The 27656-nt window shown below is 45.2% G+C and overlaps 1 protein-coding gene across 5 annotated transcripts; it reads left to right on the forward strand.

Moving 5' to 3' along the window:
• Positions 1–662: 662 nt before the first annotated feature.
• LOC117413150 (casein kinase I) lies at positions 663–27447 on the forward strand. Of its 5 annotated transcripts, none has more exons than XM_058997213.1 (11): positions 663–1346; positions 1797–1903; positions 9581–9707; positions 10050–10148; positions 13529–13612; positions 18916–19055; positions 19876–19954; positions 20567–20641; positions 21286–21392; positions 22225–22373; positions 25737–27447. In XM_058997213.1, exons 1-11 carry the CDS (start codon positions 1224–1226, stop codon positions 25742–25744), a joined length of 1098 nt encoding a protein of 365 aa, XP_058853196.1. In that variant the 5' UTR covers positions 663–1223; the 3' UTR covers positions 25745–27447. The 5 variants fall into 5 exon arrangements, with proteins under 5 accessions (XP_058853196.1, XP_058853197.1, XP_058853198.1 ...); XM_058997214.1 differs by having other exon boundaries at positions 22225–22337; XM_058997215.1 differs by having other exon boundaries at positions 22225–22321.
• Positions 27448–27656: the final 209 nt, after the last annotated feature.

Below are 27656 nucleotides of genomic sequence, written 5' to 3' on the forward strand. Positions count from 1 at the left end.
TGTGTGTGTGTGTGTGTGAGAGAGAGAGAGAGAGAGAGAGAGAGAGAGAGAGAGAGAGAGAGAGAGAGAGAGAGAGAGCGCTTGTCTGAGACCACTCAACAGTAAAGGCCTGTCTCAGGATCTCACTGTGTTGAATATTCATTTGTTGTAAGGCACACATTTTGCCCTGTGTAAAGACATTCAGATTTCATCATGTAGTAACTCTTAGACTGCCTGTGCATGTGTTAGTGCAGCATGCAGAGGACATGCAGCAACATGTGCAGTGCTGGCGTGTGCACACGAGAATGGTTGGTGCTGAGAGAGTGTTACCAGTGCAAGAAGGCTAATACATTGCTGTATTCCGTTCAGGGGGGGCTCAGGATACTAGAACACCTCAAATATGTGGCACTTTGGTGTGATGTATGTGAGAGCTTAAAGAACCTCATTCTTACAAAAGACACAAGCCGCATAAAATGCCTGCTAGGGGTTCTCACTTCGGTACTACCTTCGCATTAACTTGAGGACGGCCAAAAAGTTTGTGTGCGTGTGCGTGTGCGTGTGCGTGTGCGTGTGCTAGCCTCGCCGTCGTGCACGGTTTGGCTCGGTGCGCGTCCCCGCTGCCTGGCTGTTTTTCAGATTGACGTTAACGTCATGGCCCCGCCTCTCCGCAGCTGCTCGCTCCCCCAGAGTGCCTCGCGCTGTGAAGAAACCGTTGAGCCTCGAGACGGGCAGAGAGGAACGACAAGATGGCGGAGTGAGCGAGCGGTGCGGCTGAGAGACAGAGACGAGAGAAACAAAACACACAACCACGGCCGAGGAGGAGCAGACCAACCGCCACTAAACAAAACCGTCGACCCCAGGAGACAGGGGAGGAAGCAGTATCGCCAGGACATTACACAAGGCGATAATAAACTAGCTGGATAAGGGTTGCTAGAGAGAGAGAGAGAGATCGGTCGAAAATATCGTGTGGCTTAACCTCCTTTCCCACCGAAAAACTCTTACCGAGAAATCCATGTTTTTAAAACTTAACACCTGGATTTCCATTTGTAGTCGGTAAACAAAACGGCTCGCTCTCCCGCTGGCTCGTTTTATTTTTATATTTTCGTTTCCTCTGAAGTACGCGGTCGCTGACAGCTGCACCGGGACTCTATGTTATTGTATTGAAAGACGGAAAAGGGCGGCGGATTGAGCGCACAATAGCACCTCTTTTTTCAGCTCCAGCGTTGCCGGCGGTTTTGGGGGACATGGCGAGCAGTAGCGGCTCGAAAGCCGAGTTCATCGTCGGTGGGAAGTATAAACTCGTCCGGAAAATCGGATCCGGATCTTTTGGGGACATTTACCTGGCCATCAATATCACAAATGGGGAGGTAAAAAAACAAAACGCGACCTCCTCGTTTTAATAAAGTAGACAATGTCATGGCTGAGCTTTTACAGGAAGGTTGTGCAGAAACGTTGAGGATACCATTTTGTAGTATGGTTCGTCCTGGTTTAGCTGGCTTTTTGCTGCTGCTTATTACTCTGTAATTACACACTGCAGCTTTCTGGGGTGTTTTTTGTGTATGAAAGTGGAGTAGTTTGATGTATCATGGCTAGTTATGTGAAATACGTGACATGTCTCTTTGAAAAAGCAGAGATGGGTCAGCCTTTGTATTTTTTAAACCTAATTTATTCTGGGACCTGTCGTGTAATTTACATTTCCCCACAGTACCGTCGTTTTTGTGTTAATCTTTTATATACAATTGTATCTGGAACATATGTGTTTGTTTTTAGAGGAGTAATGAAACTGTTAACATATATTGTGCATTGTGTATTTTCAGGAAGTTGCAGTGAAACTGGAATCCCAAAAGGCCAGGCATCCTCAATTACTGTATGAAAGCAAACTGTACAAAATACTTCAGGGCGGCGTCGGAATTCCTCACATTCGGTAAGAGACCGGCCCCGGGTTTTTAAATCATCCACGAGCACTGATCAAATATAATGCCCCCTGGTTTGGTTTGTGATCAACTGGGACTTGTCAAACTGTTTGATCTTGTTTGAATGGGGTGATGCTACCTGTAGAAACCCCGACTCCCTTTTTAGGTCGAATATTCCTCTTTTTTTAAGTTGATGACGCGTTATAGATCCGGGGAGCCCTGTGGGTGTTTAAAATGATGCGGTGTATATGAATGTCTGTGTTCACGGAGCGGGGGTAGGGATTCGTGCGAGTTGGAAATGGCCGCTCCTCTCTTTTGTTGTGTTTTGTTCCAACATGTCTGCCTGCTCTCTGTGTTAGAAAATGGCGGATGGATGTCAAGTGAAAACAAGTTTGCGAGGCTCTCCGGGGCTTTGTTCTCCGAGGAGATCAGAGCTGCATTCCAGCTCTTAATGTGTCTCATCACAAAAAAAACACACAACGTGGGGTGATAGGGAAAATATATATATCTATAATGTACGTGCGTGTTGTCATGGTCTAAAAAACACACAAATAAACCAACAAAGAGAAATAACTATTTGAACTGTGAGGGTTGTAACCGACTAAGGACTTTACAAAACAAAATACCAGATTCAATTAAAGTGTGTGTATTTATATATATATATATATATATATATATATATATATATATATATATATATATATATATATATATATATATAAATAAATAAAATGTGTCTGTGTGTACAGTAACAGAATCCACAGCCTAATTTAAATTTCACATACAAGTTTAATTTTGAATGCATGGGTAGAGTAACTCTATCCTGTACCAGATACATTTCTGATATATATTTAAATTATATACTTATATTTATTGTAAATAAATTATATACATACACACACACACTGTTTAGGTCCCAGAATGAGTTGCTGAATCCATGCTGTACTTATCAGATGGCCATTTTGCTATCAGTTGTTAACTTTCCAGGCAGCTAGATTAGTTAATGTGACGGATTCAAGCCTGTCCTGAAGCCCCTGGCTGTGCATCAGACTGCTTTAATGCTGGTTTGCTCTGGTGGAATCGCTTGGCAAACGCCCCACAATGCACTTCAGCAGGTTACCCAGGGTCATTTTGCAGGTATATTACAATGGGCCTGGGAGACTCCACACAGCAGCCACCTGAAGGAGTGTTTTTATTAGTGTCCGCAGGCCAGTGCAGACAGCCACAGCACACACTTGTCACTGTGTTCACACACATGCTGCATGGCTGAGAGCACAAGTTAAAAAGACAGTCCCCTCTACTGACAAGCACCCAGCTCCAAATACAACATGCAGCTAAAACTGCCATGCTCACAAGGCCGTTGAGTTTGACATGGGAGTTCAACAAAGCTCCAGAAGCCTCTCTTCAGTTTTCCCTTTCTTTGTTTTCTGCTAAACTTAGTTTAATCATTCAGCTGTATTACAGCTTTAAACTGCAGCTCTGATACAAGGCCATTGTTCTTTCGACAGGGATTGTTGGGGCTGTGTTGAAAATACAGAATATTTGAGGGTTGTGGAAAAAATGAACAAACTTAAATGTGCGTAGGAGCCCAAATAAATGTTATTGCTCGTCCGTCCTGCTGGATTTATTTTATTTCCTTACTGACAAAAGCCCAGTCAGTCCGCAGGTTTGAGTAGAGTGATGTGTTTCACTCCGGTGGCTTGCGTTGGATCCTGTAAGCCTTTTAATAAGGAGGACAGAGCTGTTCGTTTGATACTGGCTCTCTCGGTTCACAAGAGGACCTGGTAACAGAGCTTGAATTCCGGGCGCTGGTTCTGCTAATCCACACTGCAGTGTTAATGACGGCTTGTTCCCTTGCTAAGCCAGCCTGTCTCAGTGAATGCGTGCCACTGCCATCACTGGAGCGCTCTGTATAGAGAGGGTGCAGACAGATTAGACCCTGCGAGCACCCTGTGATCAATCTGGATCAGCATGTTACAGCTCCTCTCCCCCAGAGGAAGATTGCTAGACTAATCACCCGTTTGAGATAATGCTACCAGGGTTTACTCCTGCAGCGTTGAATGGACAGCATTGACAGTCCAGCCCAGGTCTTCTTGGTAAACTCACCTCTTAGAGTAGCTTGATGGATAGCAGGTATCTGTGTTGGAGTGCGGCTTCAGACTTTTTTTTTTGTTTTGTTTTGGCTCTTATTTTAGCCCATGAGATCTTATTTTCTATCTCCCTATAGATTCCCTAATTCACATGTGTCTTTTGGTAATGTCTTGCAGTGAATCAATACTTTATAAGTGGTAAGAATCTGTGTTTCCTGTAGAGATACAGTAATTGATTTGTCATGATAAATTGCAGTACTTTCTTAAGGGCTCTGGGCAACCATTTTGTCTAGACATGTTTAAACAAGTCTCAGTTGTTGAATGGCAGAAAATCAAGACTCCCTCCCATTGCACAGCGGTTTAAATTATTCTTTGTAAAAAAGTTCATGTCCCGTGGATCTCCCCTGTTCACTTAGACAGTTTAATAGACTTGTTGGTATACTTTTATGTTAAAGGTGAACGCTGCTTCTGTGGAGCGCTTGAGGACTACTGTAATACAAATATTGTTTTTTTAACCCTGCTTGGGAACAGACGTCATCTTCTCTGGCTTTGACATGGTTTAGTAAACATCACAGTTTTAAAATCTTGTGCTCTAAGGGAGGGGACCATTCTGTTTACAAAAACAAACAATTGTTGGATTGGCCAATATTTGACTACTGGCAAGCCATAAAGATCAGGATAGACTTATCCCCATGAAAGTATGGTCTGAAAGCAGACTGAGGAGGCTGCTTGCAGGTCAGCTATGAAATGAAGTTGAAAGCTGCTCCTGTTTGCTTTCAGGGTTGCTTGGACACCGACCGTGTTTCTTTGGTTTGCTGTGCTGTAGCTGGGGCTCTAGTTAAGTCAGGTATGCATCAATAAGAGGCTAGGCGGGTGCAGCTGCTGCAGTTTGTTGTGTAAGAGAACCAGTCAGCTTCCTGCAGTTGCTGAAGGCTTCTCAATGGACAGATGGTGGCCTGTTCTGTGTGGGACAGCGAAAGGGGTCAGGCTGTTTTGTGGGGTGTGTAATCCTCTCACTTGACTGTGTTGCTCAACATGCAGCCCTTTCAGATTACAGCAGGGATGGAAGCAAGATCCTTGCTGCAGTGCGTTTGAGCCGTTCAAGGTGTTGCTGTGAGCTGTACGTTTTGTGAGGAGCTCTGGTATGATTGACTAAGCTCATTCCAGTAAGACCTCCTCCTCTCTGAAAAAGTAGATAATACAAGGAAATAAATAGGGACCCCTTGTCATTTTGACCTTGTTTAACCCAGATAGAGGTTGAAGGACTGGGTTTTGTTCCTTGTCCCTCGTTGCTTGTCAATGCATTTGTCATTGCAGAGCATATATCCCCCTTAAAACCATCTTATTCCATTTATTCCTTAAAACCGATCAGCAGCGGCTATAAACAGCAAGCATCGCCCCTTCCGACGATGATGCAAGAATGTGCAATGGAGATCCCATAACACACAATAACTTCTCATAGGGGAATGGTTTCATTAAAAGGATATGTTTCAGTTTGCATAGCGGTGGCTGTTTTTAAAAAGGGCAATATCTTTGAAAAAAATAAATCTTCTTTATCATGTAAATGCCAGTAGTCCTTTTTCAAATTTCATATCGGCTATGCAAAAGTGAAATGGTACAGTGAGTGGGTAACAGGGCGTGCCTCTGTTTTATTAGGTTATGTCCTGGATACAGTGAAAACTACTTAAAAGCGTCACCCTTTAATTGAATCGGAAAGATCATAGCCGGATCAAATTGCATTCCGAGAACAAACTACCTTTTTAAAATGCAGGTAACCATATGAATGCATTGCCAGGTTTTTTTTACTGTGAATCTCGCCCATAGTCTGAGCGTTGGAAAGCATAGAGAACAGCACTAAGGTCATGAAATGAAGAGCCAATATGTATTCATGCCAAAAAGAAAAACACTTAATGAAAAGATCACATGTACTTGCTGTTCTTTTTAAGGACAGTTAGCTGTGTAGTGTATTTGGTATCGCAGTACGCATCATGAAGGGAAGTATGATTTTATCAACAGAGAATCGTTCCTCTTTCACTTGTAGCCCTCTCTTTGTGTATTAGCAAGTCCTTGAACCTGCTGCCCACATGAAGAAATCCCCATTCAAACCAGTGCCTGTGCACTGTATTCCTCCCAGTGTCCCGACACACACAAACCATTCACCCAGATGTGTTTATTTTAAAACTCATTGTGACTCCTGAGGAAGCAATAAAACTGTTCTGGAATTGGTTATTGACGGCCACGCTGGTTACATGAGGAAGCTCTAAAGAAGGAAGCTGCAAGTACAGTAACACAGCAAAGCCACTCTAAGGAGAACACACAGAGTAGCAACTTCAAGCAAAAAGCTTACTGTAAATACAGTTATGCAACTAACTTAGCCAAAGCCTCTTTCTTGACAGGTCAGCATGGTACAGTATGCTTTGTAATCCAGCAGGCCACCAAAGAATGTATTGATGATGAATCAGGACTTCTACAGTACAGTTTGTGGGGATTCAAAAGGCAGGGTAGCTCTGTGTTGAGTAGATGTGTGGGGAACCCACTGTGAACACTCTGTTCAAACAAAGTGGGCTGTGCGATACTGCTCCGGGCATTCGGGTGTTGTATTAAAAACACAAAGAAATCCAATGATGAAACAGTTTAGCTCTGTTCATTTCTGAATGTGTGTAGGGATTCATTCTCCTAACAGAAGTCCTTGCCTAGTTAGCTGCACCTTGCAAGGTGTATGTAGTGCAGGCTGGTGGAAACACCATGGCCTTGGTTTGGATAGGGAAGCTACCATTGAATCACCATTTTAGAAGCGAACCATGACCTTTTAAAAATACTTAGTTTGGCAGTTGAGACTTTGATCTCCCATTTTTATTTTTGGTTTTCCTGTGGCTGTATAGGTTAAGTGCTGTAACCTTTACCCTGTTCACTTGTACTTCCAGATGTATTAACTTCTGTATTATGGGCCAAGTCATGAATAGCAACTTTACCAGTGCTTGAGACATCCTGCATTTTTGAATTGTCCTTTTCTGGAAGTGGTGGGGAGAATTGGGTGGAACTTGTTGAGCCAGTTGCCTGTAAATGATGCCAAGCCTCTCCCCTGCCTGCAGGCACATCAAGGACACAATGGCGGCGAAACTTTCCATTGAGCCCAAAGAAGCCGCTCTGCTTTTGTGCTACTTTTTTAAAGGTGCTTCCTGTTCCGGGTGCTATAAATGAACTTTTAACAGCAATTTTAAAAATAAAACCAGTAGAAGTGATTGGGCTGTGATTGTGACTGGGGGGGTTCTTTTCCTGTAACTGCAGCATATTGCAGTTTGTGGAAAACCCAGAGTGTTGTGTGAGCGAGTGCTGCAGAGGGTTTGTCAGCTCTGGCAGTGTGCAAGGCTGTTTCAAAGGGAGTTATGTAATGGATCCCTAGTTTCTTTCATTGGGGTGTGACTCCTCCCCCCTCACTGGGAGGGGTTTGTACGAGCTCTGCTCAAGCCCAGGACCGTAGTAAAACCTGTGTGGGCTTCTCATTCATATAAGAAAGGAGAGAACCCCATGAGAGACTGGGAGACTCTGGTTGCTGCAGAGGGGCTGGGAGGCTGATCTCTCGGCTTCAGGACTGTGTGCAAGTCGAGTCAATAGGCAGTGATGCAGCTTGTGTGTTTTAATTGCTTTGTTGTATTTCTCCACTGCTCAGATTCAAGGGTGTTCTGTTTTAAACATGTCCACGTCTCACTTTATTTTGCAATGCCCACCTTGGTTCCCTGCCACTAAATTCATTCTGTAAGGTGTTGCAGTGCACCCTCTTTATAATTAACCCTGTTCCGCTGTGCAACTCCTAACATGGGAGCACTGCCATTTGCTCTCTTCCTTCCAGTATCCTCCCCTGTATGTGGGGACTGGGAGGGGCTTGTTCAAGAACTCAACAGGCTTCCCTTTTCGGATCCCATCGCAGTGTAGTTTGTCGACAGCTGCCGTTGGGGGTTGTGAACTTTGCTAGAAATGGTCAGTGTGGCTTTGTCTTTAACTCGTCACCTGTTTTCCCGTTTCTACTCTCCCTAATCCACTTTAGCTGCTGCTGCCACTGATTGCGTTTGCAGTGGATCTGAGAAAGGAGCGTTTGAACAGCAAACCAGCCAGATTGCTGCTTCAGAGTCCCGGTAGTTTCAGATGTGCGTCTCTCTCTTTTGTTCAAATCTGTAATCCTTAACTTTCAAATTGTGACGACGTTTTACTCCCAAGTCGTCATTTAGTGCAGTTTTCTCAGTATCGAGGGCATGCCCGCAGTCTTCTCGTATCGATAAGGCAGCCGCTGCTGTGAAGGTTAGAGTCCTCTCTGGAGGAAACAGCCTGGTAAATGGAAGCGCTTGTTCATGATCAGCGATGGTCAGCCAGGGAGTGTAGAGCTCAGGACCCGAGTACATGGAATCTAATCAACATGCTACTAATCTACCAATCCTAGGTGTATCCAAACAGGGTTAATGTTCCTCTCCTCCACCACCTCTTTAGCTAAGGACAGCTCATCATTAATGAGACGTCTATCAGTCATACAAGAACTATTTACTTATATATGAAGTTCAGTACAGTGACATTCTTTAGAATGCAAGTAAATTGCCTATTACAATACAAAGCTATGTGGTCATGACGACTCCTTTTTAAAATGGCTGTGTATGCAGACTGAATAGAGCTGTGCAGATGTACTGTAGGTACCTTCCTCATTCCTTTTTGAGTTACATTGAAATGAGGTGGAGTGTGGGTGTCTGTATGGAGACAGTCATGTGATTTCTGAGGTGGAGTGTCGTGTGATTTCTCCACCGTGCACTTTGGAGTTGCCATGACTCTTTGCACAGGCCTTTAAGTTGATATGCTCTGCCCTCCTTTACTGGCCCATCCACTGCTCTTTCCAGTATCTAACGTGTGTGTGTGTGTGTGAGGGTGAGGGCTGCTCGCTGTACTCCTCACCATGCTGACTAAACCACAGCTGCTGCCCACGCAAACTCATTTTAATATTTCCCAGGCCTGTTCCTCTCGCATTAGCACTGATTTTAATGGTGGAATAGGTGGAGTTTGTTAGGCACCTTTGCTGTAATCTCATTATTAACTCTTCTGCACATGGGCTGACTAGACTCTACACAGTCAGTTTCTGTCTCTCTCTCTCCTCTCTCTCTCTCTCTCTCTCTCTCTCTCTCTCTCTCTCTCTCCTTTTGCAGAGTACAGTAGGAGGAGGATTTGTTCCTGAGCTTATAAAAGCTTTTGCATCAACTCCCCCGTGCCTGTAGTGCTTGACCCACACAAGAACATTGTTGCTTGTTGGTGTATAATATTGTGTTGCTTTGTAATTTGATGTTGGCATGGATTAGTACATAAACCGATGCGTCAGTTCTTTAGTATTGTACTTGAATTGCCTTTTGCAATATGGCTAATGGCTGTGTTCAAGTTTCACTTAAGTATATATTCACTTGATTGCTTAGGCCTAAGTGATATCTAATAATATTTTAATTTTCTTCCTTTAGAAGGAAATGTGACATGAACTTGCTAGATGAGGAAGCTGGCTTAATTTTCACAATTTCCTTCTGGCTTTTGTCTGTGTTGGTTTGACCTGTTGTATTGTTGTTTGTTTTTCAGGTGGTATGGACAAGAGAAGGATTACAATGTTCTAGTCATGGATCTTCTGGGGCCCAGTCTGGAGGACCTCTTTAACTTCTGTTCCCGCAGATTCACAATGAAAACAGTGCTTATGCTAGCAGACCAGGTGAGAAGAGCAAAAATCTGTCTCAATCGTGAGGGGAGGGGAGGGGTAGCATTTGCCTTGCTATACCAGCAGAAATTGCCTCTGATTGTGGGCTAAATATCCAAGAGCCTGAAACTGCAATACTGCCAGCTGAACATTGGTGCATTGCACTCGTGAGTCAAAGTCAAAGCAGTGCGTTGAGAGTCTGTGCAGTTAAGAAAAGGTACAAGCAGTTGGGTGTACCAAAAGGGGTAGTACTGCTAATCTAGTTGAGTGAACCGTTCAACTCAACGACCCGTTTAAAGGTCAGCTACCATTCCAGTGACTTATTTGTTTCAAACTCTTCTCTCTCTCTTCCTGCAGATGATCAGCAGAATTGAATATGTACACACAAAGAACTTCATCCACAGAGATATCAAACCAGACAACTTCTTAATGGGCATCGGACGCCACTGTAACAAGGTAAGACGTGGGTTAGTAATGCAGCTGCCTGCAGGGGCTAGTTGTTATGCGCCCAGTCTGACTACTCGGCTAGGACAAGGACATTAGATTATGGGTCAGTCTGATTATTCGGTGGGGGCGGGGTGTAACACAGTGGTGTGGGATTTTGGATGCTACCTGAACACCCACTCTGTCACAAACAGTTCTAAATGATGACAGGGTCGTTGTGCACAGAAGTTATGAAATCCAGGACTCTTTGGTCCATGTTGCATCCCAAATCCTCCTCCAAGGTATTTCGGATGTGACATGGACGCCCACAGTTGCTGGCTGTGAACACCTTCCCTCAGTCCCTCTACTGCAGCACTCCTCTGGTCCACAGTGCTTGTCCTGTGGGTGCTCCGCTTTCCTCCCTATAGCGTAGAGGATCATTGAGCCAAGCCAGCAGGCTTTAGTACATGGAGCCACAGTGACAGCAGTGACTGCTGTTCTGTTAAACTGAAGCGCTGGCTCTGTTACTTAAAAAAACAAAACTTGTTTACAATTAATCTTGGCTTCAGAGTGGATTATATTTGTGTGTTAGACCCTAACACAAACTAAAAAAAAAAAAACTGATACCCTAACTCCACGAGAGAATTAAAGTGTTACATTCGAGCAACAAGGAGGTTGATCTTGTTTGAAACTGGGCAGGCAAAACAAGTGACTTATCCTCATTTACAAGGTTTTCTTTCCCTTTCACAACAGCATGCATGTTTGTGGGTCTGTCAAGTATAATTTGATGTATAAACCCACAAGCAGTCATTGGGAGTTGATGGAAAGCTTGATAAAGACTTTTTGTGTGTAGTGAATTCTGTTTTCGTGAAGGTGTTTCCTCCGATCTAATCTATACCAATCAGTATCCTGTTTCGATCAGCCTATACAGTATGCGATGCATTCAGTCCCGACGTGTGCATCTAACCCTGTTCTTTGAGAAGGGAACTTCCATGAATTTTAGCAGAGTCATTTTTCTGTTCAACAGGTATGCTTCCAACCAATCACTTTTTTAAAAGGTAAAAAGCTGCTGCTCCTGCAGTGCTAACTAATGCTACTGCATGACTCTTCACTTGTGGTAATCCATATCTGACTTTCCTTTTGCAGAAAAAAAACATTTGAGGTATTTTGTGTGGTTTTAATTTGTTTTAATTTATTTTGTAATACTGAAAGTTGCCTGTTTTTTATTTTTAAAGTTACAAATATTTATGTTGAGCCCTTGCAGACAGGCAACATTGGCAAAGTTAAAGCATGATGCATATTGGGTCTAGACCTGCCAGTACCAGGATAGCAGTGAGTACTGGGGGTAGCGAGCCTCAATTTCTCTAAAATCAGACTGACTGACAGGTCGCGTTATGTACCATCAAAGCCTGTATTACCATTTCTGGCACTGCTACCTCAAACAAGTGTTTACCATTGTGTGTCTGTGTGAATGCCAGCCTCAAGCTTTTTATTTTTAATTTGATATATTTATATATATTTGTAATTTTAATTTGAACTTTAACAATTGTCTGCAAAAAAGAACAAGCAGCAGCGCGTGAGAGATCTGAGGAGTCTGTGCGTTTAGTCCTGCGCTGGACGTCCTACCTGTGCATCGGCTTCCTGATTTGAAGCGCTTCAAGCAGATTACGCTGTAGGAGACAGCAGGACTCCTTACGTGAAGATGGGATTTTCACATGCTCTTGTTAAACCTGATCCTACCCCGGCTGGAGTCGTCAGCATCTCTGTGCCAACTTTATCACGCTACTCCTGCTTCCCACACCCAACCACTCCCTTTTTTTTCCTCCCCTAATTTTCTCTTTTGTATCGGGCTGTGTAGTTCTAACGATGGGGTGCTGATTCTTAATCGGGATGATTTTCATGTAGTTTATTCCCCCCCCGTTCTAATTTCAGTATCAGATCGAGTGATTGGCTTAGGGTCTGTAAATGGGTCCCATCCATTCCGGTCTTTTTTTTTTTTTTTTTTTTAATTCCTGCTTAACGATGTATTTGAAAGACAGCTAGATCCTGTCACTTTGCCCTTGTCCAGTCTATCCGGGAGGCACAGGCTTGGTAGATGCTAGAGCAGGAGGTGACTCGTTGTTAGGGTTCGAGCCCTTCGTACCAGCTAGCCTTTGTTTAATAGGGTGTGCTGTAACTCCTGATGTATTTGAGGGGGTTTAGGGTGTTAGGTGACTAGTAGGGGTTGCTGTTCTCTTGTGTTTTGTGGTTTTCATCATGACTGGAATTGGGCAGTTAACACACCCCAGACAAGATCAGTGGATTTCATTTCTTCCAGGGCCCTAAATGATCCCCTACTACCAATGCAACAAAACCCAAATAGCAGTCCCACGAAAGATTTGAATTATTCGTATGTGTCCTTTTTTAGGCTGAATGTAGATCTCCCTGATCTTCCCTGTGCTGCTCCTGTTAAGTTTAAGACGCTGCAGTCAATACTTTTCCTAGATGGTGATCCATCTCCTTACACGTTCCCAGTCTGGCTTTTGAATGAATTGTTTCCAGATTAATTTGCAATCCCTGCTTGTGTTTTGTGCTGTTCTTTTTATTGATTTGTATTTGTTTTCTCCAGCACTCCTCCCCTGCATGCAGATTAGCCTGATGGTCCTATTGAATGGTGCCAATATGCCTTCTGCCCTCTTCCTTACTGAAGTGATATTCAAAACAGACTTTATAACAAGGGCATCATTTCACACATGGCTTCAGCGTTAAGGAAGTTGTTTTTGTGGGGAGGGTAGCGTCCTCCGTTTTAAAAGCAGAAGCTGGCAAATGTCGGCTGTTATATTCTGTTGTGTAATAAGATGCTTTAAAGAAGAGAAAACGTAGTGCCAGCAAGTTCACGCTTCAGCTCATAAGCTTTCCAACGCTCAGCATTTCTTTCTTTAAGTTGCATCAAGAATCTGAGCCACTTTGTGTGGGCCATTGGCAATGCTATGGTAACGCTGATTTATTTAAGACTTTGCCAAGAGGAACAGGCTGCACTGAGTGGTTATGCTTCCATCAAACAAGGAGGGCTTTGGGACTGCAGAACCATTAATCGGTTAGGTAAAACCATGAGCAGTTTACCAAATAAATAATTGTACTTTTCAAACCGAATATATCTTGTAATTTTAGCAAAGTGCCCTGTGCAGAGGACCCTGCCGCTGCTTTTAGTAGCGATTCGCTCATTCCAGTAGTTGGGCGAGACCTCCCCGGTGCAGCTAGCTCTCCTGTTGTAGTTTGAAGAAGGCTGGTATCTGGCTTCCTTCTCCTGCTGCTGCTCCTCCTACTCCTTGCTCCGTTCTTTTTCTTGAGCCTTGGTGTTGCCTGTCTGCGCTGGCCTGGTTGGATTGTCAGCAATACTGTTTGATGCACTGCACCCTCTATCGTTTGTTCAGTGTTTAGAATCTCCAGTGGGGAAGAGGAAAAGAAGCTTGGCTGTTAGTTCTTCTCAGGACCCATCTTTCTCAGGATTAAACAAGGTCTGAAACAACTACTGTCTCCTCCTCCTATTACTATACTGCTCCTCCTCCAACCTCCTTTTTGCTTTCAGCTTTCTTTCTTTAACCCCCCCTCCCTTTTTATCAGTAACCAATACTTTGACTGTGTAGAAGAACACTTCTTGTGTTGGCATTTAATCCAGACACACATGCTAAACAGACCTAGATCATGAACAGCACTCTATCCAGAGCGCAGCGACCTGCCCAGGTTTACAGGAGGCTGTGTGGCTGTGTGTGTGTGTGTGTGTGTGGGATGTGTTGGTGTTTTAAAGGGCTATCCCGTGGGGTGTGGGAGGTATGTTGGGGCTACAGGATCCCATGCCACAGGTTCTCTTGAGCAGTGGCTTCAAATTCTGATCCTCTGGGACTGGCAGCAGCCCAGTATTGGATTGGGAACTGCTGGTACTGCAGGATAAGACTAGTTTCTCCTGAAATTAAACTGGGAAACCTTGAATGTCATGGTAAGGATGGCAATGAACACAAGGGATGAGGAGGTGGTAAAACTGGGCAAATTGCTTCCACTGGCTAGCTGCTAAAACTAGGACTAATCCAGTGAGCTTGAATGGGAAATGAGACCTAGTGCATAGCAATTTGATCCAGTCCTGGTTTTACAATTAGTTGACTCCCCTGAGCTCATTACCTGTACATGGGACTAATTTTTGTTAAAATCTGGCATGGATGAAACTGCTATGCAGTAGGAGTCTTATTTCCATCCCTGTGGTTAAGTAGTCTTTTTACTACGGGATGATGGGTTTATATATAGAGATATAGAGATATAGAGATATAGATATAGTATTGAAAAAACAGAAGAACCTCCCAAGTTCTGATTTTTGATTTCTGTGTGTGATTGTTGCTGTTGTAATCTCTTTCCATGGATAACAAACATTGGAAAATCCTGTCATTTTTATATGAATTGGTGATTTTATTAAAAAAATCTATTTCCCTCTGTATTTGGATGAGTGTAATAGTGGTCCAGTCTTTATAGTGAGCTGGGGAGGAGTGTATAAGGCAGTGCAGTTGATCAATTCCTGGCTTTACTATCAGTTTTTAATAAGGCACACAAGCTTGTTGATACACTGGCTAATCAAGCTCTTCATAAAGCCTGGCATGGGGAAACTGCTATGCAGTAGGAGTCTTAATTCCATCCCTGCAGGGGGTTAGAGGGGCTGGGCTGCAGTGTGGAAGCAGTGGGTTTGTTTAAAATATAGAGGTTTATTTTTAATTCACTAACATCGCCTAGTCTCGGCCACCTTGCAGTTGGACAGTCACGTCATGGTCTGCTCAAGGTAAACATGAACTCTGAATAAAGAGCTAATGTGTGTGTGAAATGTTAATTTCTGTGTAGAGGTTTCAGGATGAAACCCAACGTTCAGCTGTCTATCGCTCGAATGGTTCAGTTCTTGAGTTTCAGATCAGATCTGAGCAGATGTAGACTGCAAGCGCTGTTACAGGGATGTGTGCAGCAAAATAATCGATCTGTTCTTTATTTAAAAGGATAATGATATACCGAGAAACTGTAGCCTTATAACCGCTGTAGGCATTGTAGAGGGATCTGTGATCCTAAATATATGCAGACTTACAGTACAGTAGGTCTTTTTCTTTCTTTTTTTTTCTTTGCGATTTTACAGGTTTGGTTGCTCAGCAGATAAGGAATTGATTTAGTGTTGTGCTGGATTTTGCAGATGAAGCTCTGTTGATGCAAGGCTGAGGAGGAGGGTAGCTAACCGTGCCTTGGCTTGCAGCCAAATGCACAGCCTGAGCAAACAGAAGCGCAGTGCTGACCACAGCAAGATCGAGAGGGGGAGGGGGGTGGAAACAAACACACACGATTCCGCTGGATTCTTGTTTCATGTTAAACCTGAAATGAGTGCATGTAGGATATTGGGCACTAGCTAGCTGTTTTCCATGCAAGGGAACAGGGTGTGTGTACAATTTTGGAAGTTGGCTGTAAGCTGTAGGGATGTAGTATTATTATTGTTATTGTTGTTGTTCTTGCTTGACTTGTGAAACGTTTCACTTTTATCTTTGTGACAGTTCAGTGACCCTGTGGTGGCTGTCTGTGGTGCAACATACTGTACGTGTTCATTTTTCATAAAACACATCAAAACCACACGGCAGCTGGTTTAACTTTCTTGACGTGTCACAGCTTGTCTGAAGCAGAGCTCTGAAACCCAGGGGCTGGGTGCAGGATTAGTGTGCTTCTTACCCTGCTTATGCAGTCTGTGCTTCATGTTCTGAAGCTGCTGATGTACTGTAAACTGTTCAACTCAAGCTGTAGTGCATTTACTTCAGCTGGTATATGACACATCGACCTCAGTTGCTCTGTGTATTTTGTATTTGTTTTTATATAGTGCCTTTCATAGTGGACCACCATCACAAAGCGTTTTACAGTGGTAGGTAGTCACTTACAATGGGACATAGATTTAACATCTCAACCACAGGATGATGCACAAGGAGGTTAAGTGACTTGCTCAGGGTCACACCGTGAGTCAGTCAGTGGCGGTGTGGTTAGAGCAGAGACGCTGGCAGGGAGGCGTTGTGGTTAGAGCAGAGACGCCGGCTGGGAGGCGGTGTGGTTAGTGCAGAGACGCTGGCTGGGAGGCGGTGTGGTTAGAGCAGAGACGCTGGCAGGGAGGCGTTGTGGTTAGAGCAGAGACGCCGGCTGGGAGGCGGTGTGGTTAGTGCAGAGACGCCGGCTGGGAGGCGGTGTGGTTAGAGCAGAGACGCTGGCTGGGAGGCGGTGTGGTTAGAGCAGAGACGCTGGCTGGGAGGCGGTGTGGTTAGAGCCGAGACGCTGGCAGGGAGGCGGTGTGGTTAGTGCAGAGACGCCGGCTGGGAGGCGGTGTGGTTAGAGCAGAGACGCTGGCTGGGAGGCGGTGTGGTTAGAGCCGAGACGCCGGCTGGGAGGCGGTGTGGTTAGAGCCGAGACGCCGGCTGGGAGGCGGTGTGGTTAGAGCCGAGACGCCGGCTGGGAGGCGGTGTGGTTAGAGCCGAGACGCCGGCTGGGAGCCGGTGTGGTTAGAGCCGAGACGCCGGCTGGGAGGCGGTGTGGTTAGAGCCGAGACGCCGGCTGGGAGGCGGTGTGGTTAGAGCCGAGACGCCGGCTGGGAGGCGGTGTGGTTAGTGCCGAGACGCCGGCTGGGAGGCGGTGTGGTTAGAGCAGAGACGCCGGCTGGGAGGCGGTGTGGTTAGAGCCGAGACGCCGGCTGGGAGGCGGTGTGGTTAGAGCCGAGACGCCGGCTGGGAGGCGGTGTGGTTAGAGCCGAGACGCTGGCTGGGAGGCGGTGTGGTTAGAGCAGAGACGCTGGCTGGGAGGCGGTGTGGTTAGAGCCGAGACGCTGGCTGGGAGGCGGTGTGGTTAGAGCCGAGACGCCGGCTGGGAGGCGGTGTGGTTAGAGCCGAGACGCCGGCTGGGAGGCGGTGTGGTTAGTGCAGAGACGCCGGCTGGGAGGCGGTGTGGTTAGAGCAGAGACGCCGGCTGGGAGCCGGTGTGGTTAGAGCAGAGACGCCGGCTGGGAGGCGGTGTGGTTAGAGCAGAGACGCCGGCTGGGAGGCGGTGTGGTTAGAGCCGAGACGCCGGCTGGGAGGCGGTGTGGTTAGTGCAGAGACGCCGGCTGGGAGGCGGTGTGGTTAGAGCCGAGACGCCGGCTGGGAGGCGGTGTGGTTAGAGCCGAGACGCCGGCTGGGAGGCGGTGTGGTTAGAGCCGAGACGCCGGCTGGGAGGCGGTGTGGTTAGTGCAGAGACGCCGGCTGGGAGGCGGTGTGGTTAGAGCAGAGACGCCGGCTGGGAGCCGGTGTGGTTAGAGCAGAGACGCCGGCTGGGAGGCGGTGTGGTTAGAGCAGAGACGCCGGCTGGGAGGCGGTGTGGTTAGAGCAGAGACGCCGGCTGGGAGGCGGTGTGGTTAGAGCCGAGACGCCGGCTGGGAGCCGGTGTGGTTAGAGCCGAGACGCCGGCTGGGAGCCGGTGTGGTTAGAGCCGAGACGCCGGCTGGGAGCCGGTGTGGTTAGAGCCGAGACGCCGGCTGGGAGGCGGTGTGGTTAGAGCCGAGACGCCGGCTGGGAGCCGGTGTGGTTAGAGCCGAGACGCCGGCTGGGAGCCGGTGTGGTTAGAGCCGAGACGCCGGCTGGGAGCCGGTGTGGTTAGAGCCGAGACGCCGGCTGGGAGCCGGTGTGGTTAGAGCCGAGACGCCGGCTGGGAGCCGGTGTGGTTAGAGCCGAGACGCCGGCTGGGAGCCGGTGTGGTTAGAGCCGAGACGCCGGCTGGGAGCCGGTGTGGTTAGAGCCGAGACGCCGGCTGGGAGCCGGTGTGGTTAGAGCCGAGACGCCGGCTGGGAGGCGGTGTGGTTAGTGCAGAGACGCCGGCTGGGAGGCGGTGTGGTTAGAGCCGAGACGCCGGCTGGGAGGCGGTGTGGTTAGAGCAGAGACTCTGGCTGGGAGGCGGTGTGGTTAGAGCCGAGACGCCGGCTGGGAGCCGGTGTGGTTAGAGCCGAGACGCCGGCTGGGAGGCGGTGTGGTTAGAGCAGAGACGCTGGCTGGGAGCCGGTGTGGTTAGAGCCGAGACGCCGGCTGGGAGGCGGTGTGGTCCAGTGGGTAGAAATCAGGGATTGGGCAGCAGTGTTGGTGGTTAGAGCCGAGTCTTGGGGACATAGATAGATAGATAGATGCTTCCTCTGTACGCTGTACAAGTTAATAATATCCTTTACTGTAAATGAGACCTGCCATTTGTGATCTTGAGGCTTTTAACGTTTCCAAACGTTAAAATGTTTCCGTCTCTGTCCAACCGTTTTTTTTAAATGTTGTCTTGTCACCTTACACACTGTAGCCCAGTGCCACGTAACAAGTTTCCATTTATAGCGTCTCATAGGTTCATCTTGGATGCTGTGTGCCATGACATGGGCAAGCATATTCCGAGTTGAACATCTTATCCAATGGTGTGGGTGTTGGAGGTTGTGTGTGGTTTTTATTTATTTATTTAATAAAAAATACATAAAGCTGAATGGTCTTAAGCAGTACAAATGCATATATTCTGCAGTTCAGTCTTCAAGCCAGCTGTGTTGGAGAAAGAGAAACTAAACACAAGGAATATATTACCAGTTGGCAGAAGCACAGGACCAGGTAATTGGTCTACTAGGTTTATGTCTCTCTTCCTGGAAGTTTGCTGCAGATTGATGATACAGCAAGGCTGCAGGTAACAACAATTGATGTCAACCTGACATTAAGCCCAGTAAATTTTGCATACAGAATTGCATTGATTTTAAATTGCATCGATTTCCTTCTCTTTTCAGTTGTTTCTTATTGACTTTGGTTTGGCCAAAAAATACCGGGACAACAGGACAAGACAGCACATACCCTACAGAGAAGACAAAAACCTGACTGGTACAGCTCGCTACGCCAGCATCAACGCACACCTGGGCATTGAGCAGAGGTGAGACGGGATTGTTTGTTGAAATTGCAATTCCAATGCCACTTTGCTCAGTTATGCTGCAATAATTACACTTGCACTAAAATGTAACAAACCGCTACAGACTAGCGTGTTCACTCTATTCTAAATCACCAAGCAATAGTCACTGGTACACATGCAGAAACATGCTATGCAACTTTTATATTTCATCAAACAAATGGGGTCACCAAAAGTGTTTGAAAATGCAAGATTAGTGATCGAATGAGAAATGTGTAATTGAACTGTAATCAGTCAATTACATGGTTTGATTACAATTACGCAGGTTCCACTACAATTCCAGTTGCATTGGTATTACGAATGCTGGCAATAGCCCATCCCCTTGCCTGGTGGTTGGAGGAGGAGGAGCCCCTACTCCCCTTCTGGGTTTCCGTGGAGGAGAAGCTCGTGTGCTGCTGAGTTTGGGCCGGTCCCAGCTGGTAGTGGCAACAGCTTGTTTTCTTTCTTCTCTTGCCAGTGACCTGGAATCCCAGATCTCGTAGGGTCTCAGCTGCTTGTGAAGGAATTCGCTCTGGCAGATAGGGAGGGGTGTTCTTGTCCTGTCAGTTCTCTTTAGTTGCGCGCTCCTGTCAAGCAGTGCCCTACTTCACAAGAAACTACCACCCCCCTCGATTCCTTCGTTATTTCAAACCCTACTGCATTATAAAGTCGTTTCTTTGGATGTGACTAACCATTTTTTATAGCAATGAAATCAATGATTGGATTAGTACTTGCGGAGAACAATGTTGAGCTGAATTGGCTGATGCTAATTGTTTCTCCCTGATCTCAAATCCTCTCTCTTTCTCAGTCGCCGGGATGACATGGAGTCTCTAGGATACGTGCTTATGTACTTCAACAGAACCAGTCTACCCTGGCAGGGTCTGAAGGTAAGCCAGGCAGAGACCCGAAGGCTGGGCTTGAACTTCCCAGTGCCTGCAGCTCTGTGTAGTATCCCTGGAGGAGGTGGACTCGTTTCTGCCCAGTGACGGCACGCTGGGAATCAACCTGCTGGTTAGCAGCAGTATCAGCTGCTTTAGTGGTGGAACACATGGCTGAATGCAGAGGCAGGGGGATTATATGGGTCACGACATGCTAAAGTGAACTTCATGTCCATAATCACTTATTTATTATATAGTAAGTTACTCATTCCATGACTGAATTCAAATTAAGCACCTTGATAGCAGTGTCTTCTTCATGATGACTGTGGAATAAATTAAGTGGAACAGCTGCTACATATTTCCTATTTTTATATAGAAATGCCCTTGTGCTAAGCATTTTATTTATTTTTTGCACTGGAAGACCACGTTAAAGTGATAAACGAAACCCCTGCGGAGTAGGTGGGAGCGATCAGATTATAAAATATGATTTAATCACACACACACACAGTGCATGCGAGGGTAGCTGTAATCCCTGCGGGGAGAGGGTTCTGTAGCAATCTCCTACCTTCATTTCAGTCGGTGTTGCACAACATTTTATATTCTCGTCCACATGTTCCACAGGCTGCCACAAAGAAACAGAAGTATGAGAAGATCAGTGAGAAGAAGATGTCGACACCCGTCGAGGTTTTGTGTAAGGTACGTGGACCAGTGTGCTGTCCCTAAGCTTTATGAGAAGGAGATGCGCCAACGTTTGTTTTTGCAAAGCTCCAGTTGGGTCTCCCAGAGCAAAGATTTGTGTAACTTCATGTTTTGAGTTTGGTTTAAAGGGTCATTAGAGATTAAACGTGATTCCCAAACTTATGCTGCTTTGGTAAGACCTGGTTTGACCTGGTCCTAAAACAAATGCAACTGTCTGGGGATTTAAAGGGAAATTGCTCTGGGTAGAAGTGAATATCGTTGTAATGTCGAAGCCTTGCAACACTGTGTGGAGCTCCCTTAATGGAATTGACAGAGGTGGGGCAGGGTGTTAACATTAAACCAAACCATTGTACTGTGGAGCGAGCAAGTATTTCATTAGCAAACAACCCTGTAATCCACCCCAGGTTAGAATCGAAATGTAAAGGATTGCTCAACAGCATGGTAAATGGAAGCTTTTCTCAGGGTGGCATTAAATACATTTGATAATGGATGCAGGTATGTGGGGTGTGGGGGCTCAGTACTTTGTCAGTACTGAGTTGTGATATAGAACCTGTTGGTTGGTTAAATCGGCAGATCTGTGTTCTATATGTGTTAACCATTATTTTTCCCTGCAATCTCTTTGTCTCTCGGTCTCATGCTAGGGTTTCCCAGCAGAGTTTGCAATGTACCTGAATTACTGCCGTGGGCTGCGGTTTGAGGAGGCTCCTGACTACATGTACCTGAGGCAGCTGTTCCGCATTCTCTTCAGGTGCTCTGCACTAACAGTTACTGGCTGTACAGCCCGTTTCCTAGGGATGGGCTCATACCTAGTAAAAAAACAACTTTGTGCTTGTTCCATTTTAGCTCAAATGAAACACAATTATTTAAATTGCCAGAATGCAGGTTGCCTTTTCCCTGCCAGTATCAGACTTTGAAACTTGTTGGTTATTTAAGGGTGAAATCCTTTTAATTTAATACATTTCATATAAAATGAGTCCAGTAGTTCTGTGTTGGGTATTTGTGTTGCTCAAATCGAACTGGTAATCTGCAGTGTTCCCTTTTGGCTTCTCTTTTTTGCTTTGTGTTAGACCTGAAATACCTTGAGCTTGTTTCCATGTGCACAGATTGACCTCCAGTCTGAGCTGATCAGGCTGCTCCTGCAGTCCCACTGAACCTCCGTGGATAGTCCATCCTAGTTGAGTTTGACGGATGTTGGCGGTTCTTCACCAGCATTCATTTGTTTTCAGAACTGAAATGATGGATGCTATAGCTTTGCTTCCAATAACCCTAACAGTAATTGAGCTTTTTGTTCCTGCTCACCCTGGATGTGGATTAAATATTTCCACCCACTCGTCATTTGATTGGTTAGTGTTGTGATGTACTTCCATCCACACGCTTTGGGATTGGGTCAGAAAACAATCCTGGGCAGCTCAGATTGGTAGCCTGTGTGGGCTGGCTAAATTAGCATGGAAACGCAGTATCAGGGGCAGCAGAGTTTTCAACCCGGGTTCAGTGGTGCGTGGAAACGAGGTATTGTTTGTGTGTGTGTCTGCTGTTGCTGCTCTAGGGCCCAATCAAACGGTCTTCTTCCTCCCTCACAGGACCTTGAATCACCAGTATGACTACACGTTCGACTGGACCATGCTGAAGCAGAAAGCGGCCCAGCAAGCCGCTTCCTCAGGGGGGCAGGGGCAGCAGGTAGTAACCCCTACAGGCAAGCAAACTGACAAACCCAAGACTAACATGAAAGGTTAGTAGCAAAGAGCCAAGCGACGTTGAGTGCACCAATTGCTTTTACTTCAGACCAGCCAAAAAGGAATTTGGACAGAGCTCTCTCTCTTTCTTTCTTTCTTTCTTTCTTTTTTTTTCTTTCTCACTCTCTTCTCCTCGCTCTCTCCTTGCTCTCTCTCTCTCTCTCTCTCTCTCTCTCTCTCTCTCTCTCTCTCTCTCCTGCCCTTGCTCTTCTCTCTCCTTTATCCCTCGCTCTTCTCTCTCCTCCTCCTCCTCTCTCGCCACCCCCAAATTCTTTTTTGTTGAATAAAGTAAATAAAATAAATTTAAATAAAATAAGCTTGTGTTAGTTCAAGGAGGCAGCTGTAACACAAAAGGAGAAATTCAATTGGTCAAGTCTTGCTGAAGCAAGGACGTCCTTGGGAAATTTGACTACTAACTTTGAACCAAAGTGTTCTTCTTTGGTACAAAAGGGTGAATGAACCTCTCTCTAAATGGGGCAACCTTTGCAATGAAATTGTTTTATAATCAATGATCCTGGACCTAACACTTGTTTGATTGGAATGGGGATCCATGTTGAATCATATTGAATGGAAAGGGTTTAATGGGAGTGAGATTTTAACTAAACACTAACTGTGGTGTCTGTGGTATTGGGGCATCTTGATTGTAACCTGGTGGGTATTTAGGTATTCTGCATTTTATTTATTTATATATAATTTTTTTTTAAAGTGTGTGTATATATATATATATATATATATATATATATATATATATATATATATATATATATATATATATATATATATAGGCAGCAGTGTGGAGTAGTTGTTAGGGCTCTGGACTCTTGACCGGAGGGTCGAGGGTTCAATCCCAGGTGGGGGACACTGCTGCTGTACCCTTGAGCAAGGTACTTTACCTAGATTGCTCCAATAAAAACCCAACTGTATAAATGGGTAATTGTATGTAAAAAAATAATGTGATGTCTTGTAACAATTGTAAGTCGCCCTGGATACGGGTGTCTGCTAAGAAATAAATAATAATAAATAATAATATATATATATATATATATATATATATAGACTTCAATGCACACAAGATCTGATACAGAGTGGAAAATGTGTATCTGGACTCTTCAATACAGAAGAGTTACTTTTGGACCAGGCTTCTGAGCTGCTGAACTGCAGCTGTGTGTTGATGTCTTCCTCACATGCGATTTATTGATGGAGAATAAGATAGGAAGTCTTTACTGACCTACACTGTTTTAAAGAAGGATGGAAATAAGAAACCTGGAATGGCTGAAGTGCTTTGCAATTGGAGTCTTCTTTCCATCTGTTAAAGAATGTCTTGGTCACTTTAAGAGGTGGCTTTCCCAGTGCGGTGTATGAGGGAGACTTTCAGCCAGGGAATTGAATGCAAGACTCTGGTGTTGGAGCTTGAAAGCGCTTTGTTTGGAATGTATTGCTGGTGTCCTGGAAACCACGTTGGCTTCCCCGTTCTATCAGATTGTCTGGTCACAATACCCCCATTGTTAATGCTGGCTTGTGTTACAACCCTGCTGCATAATCACACAAAGGAGAAGTACTACATTAAACTTGTTCAGAGCAAATTACAGCACAGTGTCCTTAAACTGGCTTTTGCTGTTAACTTTTGGTCTGCTGTGCGAAACTAAGCATTCGGAGACACTCTGTAGATTCCCAGCAGGTGTTGGGGCTCTAACCCGTGCAAGGGGAAAACACATGACCAAAGCTGCCAGAGCCAGCCTCCTATATCCATGACTTATAGCAATCGTTTTCATAGCAATGAGGCTGTTCTGCACAGATTAGCGGATGATATTGTACGTGGCGTCTATTGGCTTGTTTTATAGTCCCTGATTTCAGCACTATTCTCAGACTACCTTGAGGCAACATTCAATATGTCAGATTTGTCAGTCTGGGTCTGTGACTTGACCCTGTTATTGCTATAGCCGGTTCTGTGAGCGCGCTGTGGCATGTTAATAAAGATCTTTCACCTAATTTGGGTCAATGGATATTTCCGTGCCGGAGGCGGTGTTTGGGTGGTTCATCTGGTTACAATGCAGAAGCAGCAATGCAGGAAGTGCTCATTTCGGGGGGGGTGGGGGGTTGCAAGCTCAACACTTTGTAGGATTTTGAGTAGTTTTAAAAACACAGAACATGTTTAAAGAGGTCTGAAACTTTTTTCCAAAGTGCAATTTGAAGATAAGCTTGATTTCAGTATAATTGCAATAAACTATAAAACTGGTTAGTTTTTTTCTGTAAAGTTTCAGAAAGTGGAAGGCTTTTAATTTTTTTTTTTTTGTATGTACTGCAGGAGCCCCTCACAGCAGCTAGTTGTACACGGAGGTCAGCTGGCAGATAGGCTAGCACTCCCATATTAAAACTGCATTGACCACCTGGTTGTCTATCTTGCCAGGAGACAATATGGACAGCAGGTATTGAGTAGCTGTGCGTGTATGGAGGAACTCTCTGCAATGCCAGAAGTCAGTGGAGCCCGTTCGAGCTGTCCACGAGACACAGGAGTGGAGGGACTCTCTGCAATGCCAGAAGTCAGTGGAGCCCGTTCAAGCTTTCCACGAGACACAGGAGTGGAGGGACTCTCTGCAATGCCAGAAGTCAGTGGAGCCCGTTCAAGCTTTCCACGAGACACAGGAGTTCCAGTTTGTTACTTGGAGAATGCCCCAGTTCTGTGCTGCTGGTGTTTGTGTATCCAGGCTCCCTCTCCCTCTGTCTGTTCCAGCTGGTATTCTTGAGCAGTGCTGCTGTACAGTGTGTGTCCACACCACACAGCTATGGCAGATATGCACCTAGCGTGCTACAGCTGGACTCCTCCCCAGGCATGACATAACTGCCGTGCTCTGCTCTGCTCTCTTTATGGACTGTTGTGTTGGCAGGCTGGGTGTAAAAAAGGAAACTGGGCTTTACTCCCACGCTGGTAATTAGAGAGGCACGTGGGTTAGCACTGCTGTGTTTTTGATCACCAGGAGCTCTCTCGATGTCTCCTGCTAAACCTAGAGCTCTTTTTGGAGCGGCTTCAGATTGAAGCTGTTCTTTGTCCTCCACCTCGGAGACTGTAAACGCTGTTGCTTGGGCTGATGGAGCAGCAGGTATACGACCTCCCTGTCATTTGGAATGACGGTGCATTTCCGAGAGGTTCTATCTTTAGCTTTTTATATGAATGTTTTATGTAACCCGATGACGGCACTAATGGGCTCGGACCTCGTGTGCATTGTGTAAGAGGCTCTGTGGTGAAGGTGCTCTCAGATGGGAGCTGTGCTGCTCTTCATTCGTTGTGATGTTCCTGGATGAAAGCATTACAAGCAGCTACAGGCTTTTAACCTCTTTTTTTTTGTTTGTGTCTCTCGCAGGTTTCTAAGCATTAAGACGATGTAACGAAGCACAGCAGAACAGTCGTAGTGGGATTTGCCTTCTAATCGCTCCCCGGCATCTAGGATTTAATTCACAAGAACCTGCCAGGCATCGTGGGCAACCATTTTGTTTCGCTGTATAAGAACTTTTGTTTCATATATTATATGTAATGGATATATAGATATATTTACACAGTGTGTATCTATATATGAGTATATGTATATATTATATACATTATACACAGAAAAGAGGTGGCTAAGTAAGGAGCCTTTGGAGCTGTAGCCTTTTTCTATTGTCCTGTTCCTGAAGACTGGTGTCCTGGTTTCTTTAGTCCCCTCCTCTACCCCCCCCCCCTCTTCAAACTGAAAACTACCAATGGTTGGCTCACAAAGGAGAACTGTGCATATGCCAATTTTCTTTTTGATTTCTTATCTCCGGACTGATCTGCTTGGATTCCACCCCTCCCAGTCTCCTCCCCTCTCTCACACACACACGCACACACACACACACAGGGGCACCGTATGAGCAGTGTGTGTGCACGTCTCCGCTCTCCCTGCAGTTGGATGTAATAGTTTTTAAAAGCATTTTTCTCCAGACAAGCCTATTTTTTGTTTGTTTGTTTTGAATGGAAAAGTTGTAAAACTTCCAGGAATGGTTTGCATCTTCATTCGAAGTGAATAGTTTGCAAACGTAGGGGGGGCATGGGACCTTTATTTGTTTTTTTTTTGTTTTGTTTTTTTTAGGGTAAACAAGACTCTGCCTGCTGATCTGTGCTAGAAAAGAGCGTCTAATGTGAAGAATTTAAAGTTAAATAAATCAAACATTCTAGTGACTACTAGGTTTCTCTTAGAGCACTGCATTAACTATAATTGTACTCGGTATAAAGAATTGAAATGGTATGTTCATTACATATTAGGCTTCTCTTCCTCACTCAACCTGTATGTAAAAATCGCTTACACATAATTGTACACTTCCATGATCTGGGATATTTTTTCTTGGAAACGCAAGATTTTGTTTAAATTGTAAAAGTAAACAAACCGTTTCTGTTTAATGAAGAGGTTTATTTTATTGCTGTGATGACAACACTTTAAAAAAAAAAAAATGTAAAGAGAATTCTTCCTTCCCATTCTGGATTTAATTTTATTTTCATTTTTATCAGTAAAGATTCAAGAATCCTTTAAATACAAATTCAGTATGTTTCCTTTACAGCTTTTTCCTTTTTAGATTTGTAGAAATGTGTCTTTGTGGTTCTTTCAATAAGATGATTTTCATTTTGTATTTTTGATTCTCATTTTGTGAAAGGGTGTTGTGTGTTTTGGTTCTTCCTGCGCTGAAACAGACCCTCATGTAAATATCTCCGGGACTGTGTCTCTGCAGCGGAGAGAATAGCAAAGCAGCTGTTTGCAATGGTGGCTTTTTAAAAACAAGAATTATTATTCAAAGAAAGTGTGTTGGAGGGTCTGTGTTTTTTTTTTTCTTTTCTTTGTTTACTTTTGAATCTTGTGAAGCAGAAGGAAATGTGAATGAACTTCTTATCACGTTGCCTTTAGCCACACCCAGTGCGCACACCAGTAACCTGTGAGCTGACTGGCTGATTTTCTCCCTCTTACTACTCCTCTGACCCAGCTTCAAGTATCTTCGTGCTGGACATACTCAGTGTCATTTATTCCCTTTTAGCATGTCAGAATAAATTAAAATGACTTGTCAGAACTGCCGTCCCAGTCTTCTGTGTAATTAAAAACCCAACAGCAATCAAAGGAATTAAGCACCCAGAATTGTTTCGAAGCTCTGTCTGTCAGGTACACCTACTCAGAAGTGATTCCAGCCTCGTTTCCATCGGATCAGTCAATGTGTCTACAACCAGTTGGTACCTTCACATGACCTGAGCAAACAATGCTGAAGTTTGAGCTGTGAGTGAA

This window comes from Acipenser ruthenus, chromosome 23 (assembly GCF_902713425.1).
Source record: "Acipenser ruthenus chromosome 23, fAciRut3.2 maternal haplotype, whole genome shotgun sequence".
Taxonomy (NCBI): Eukaryota; Metazoa; Chordata; class Actinopteri; order Acipenseriformes; family Acipenseridae; genus Acipenser; species Acipenser ruthenus.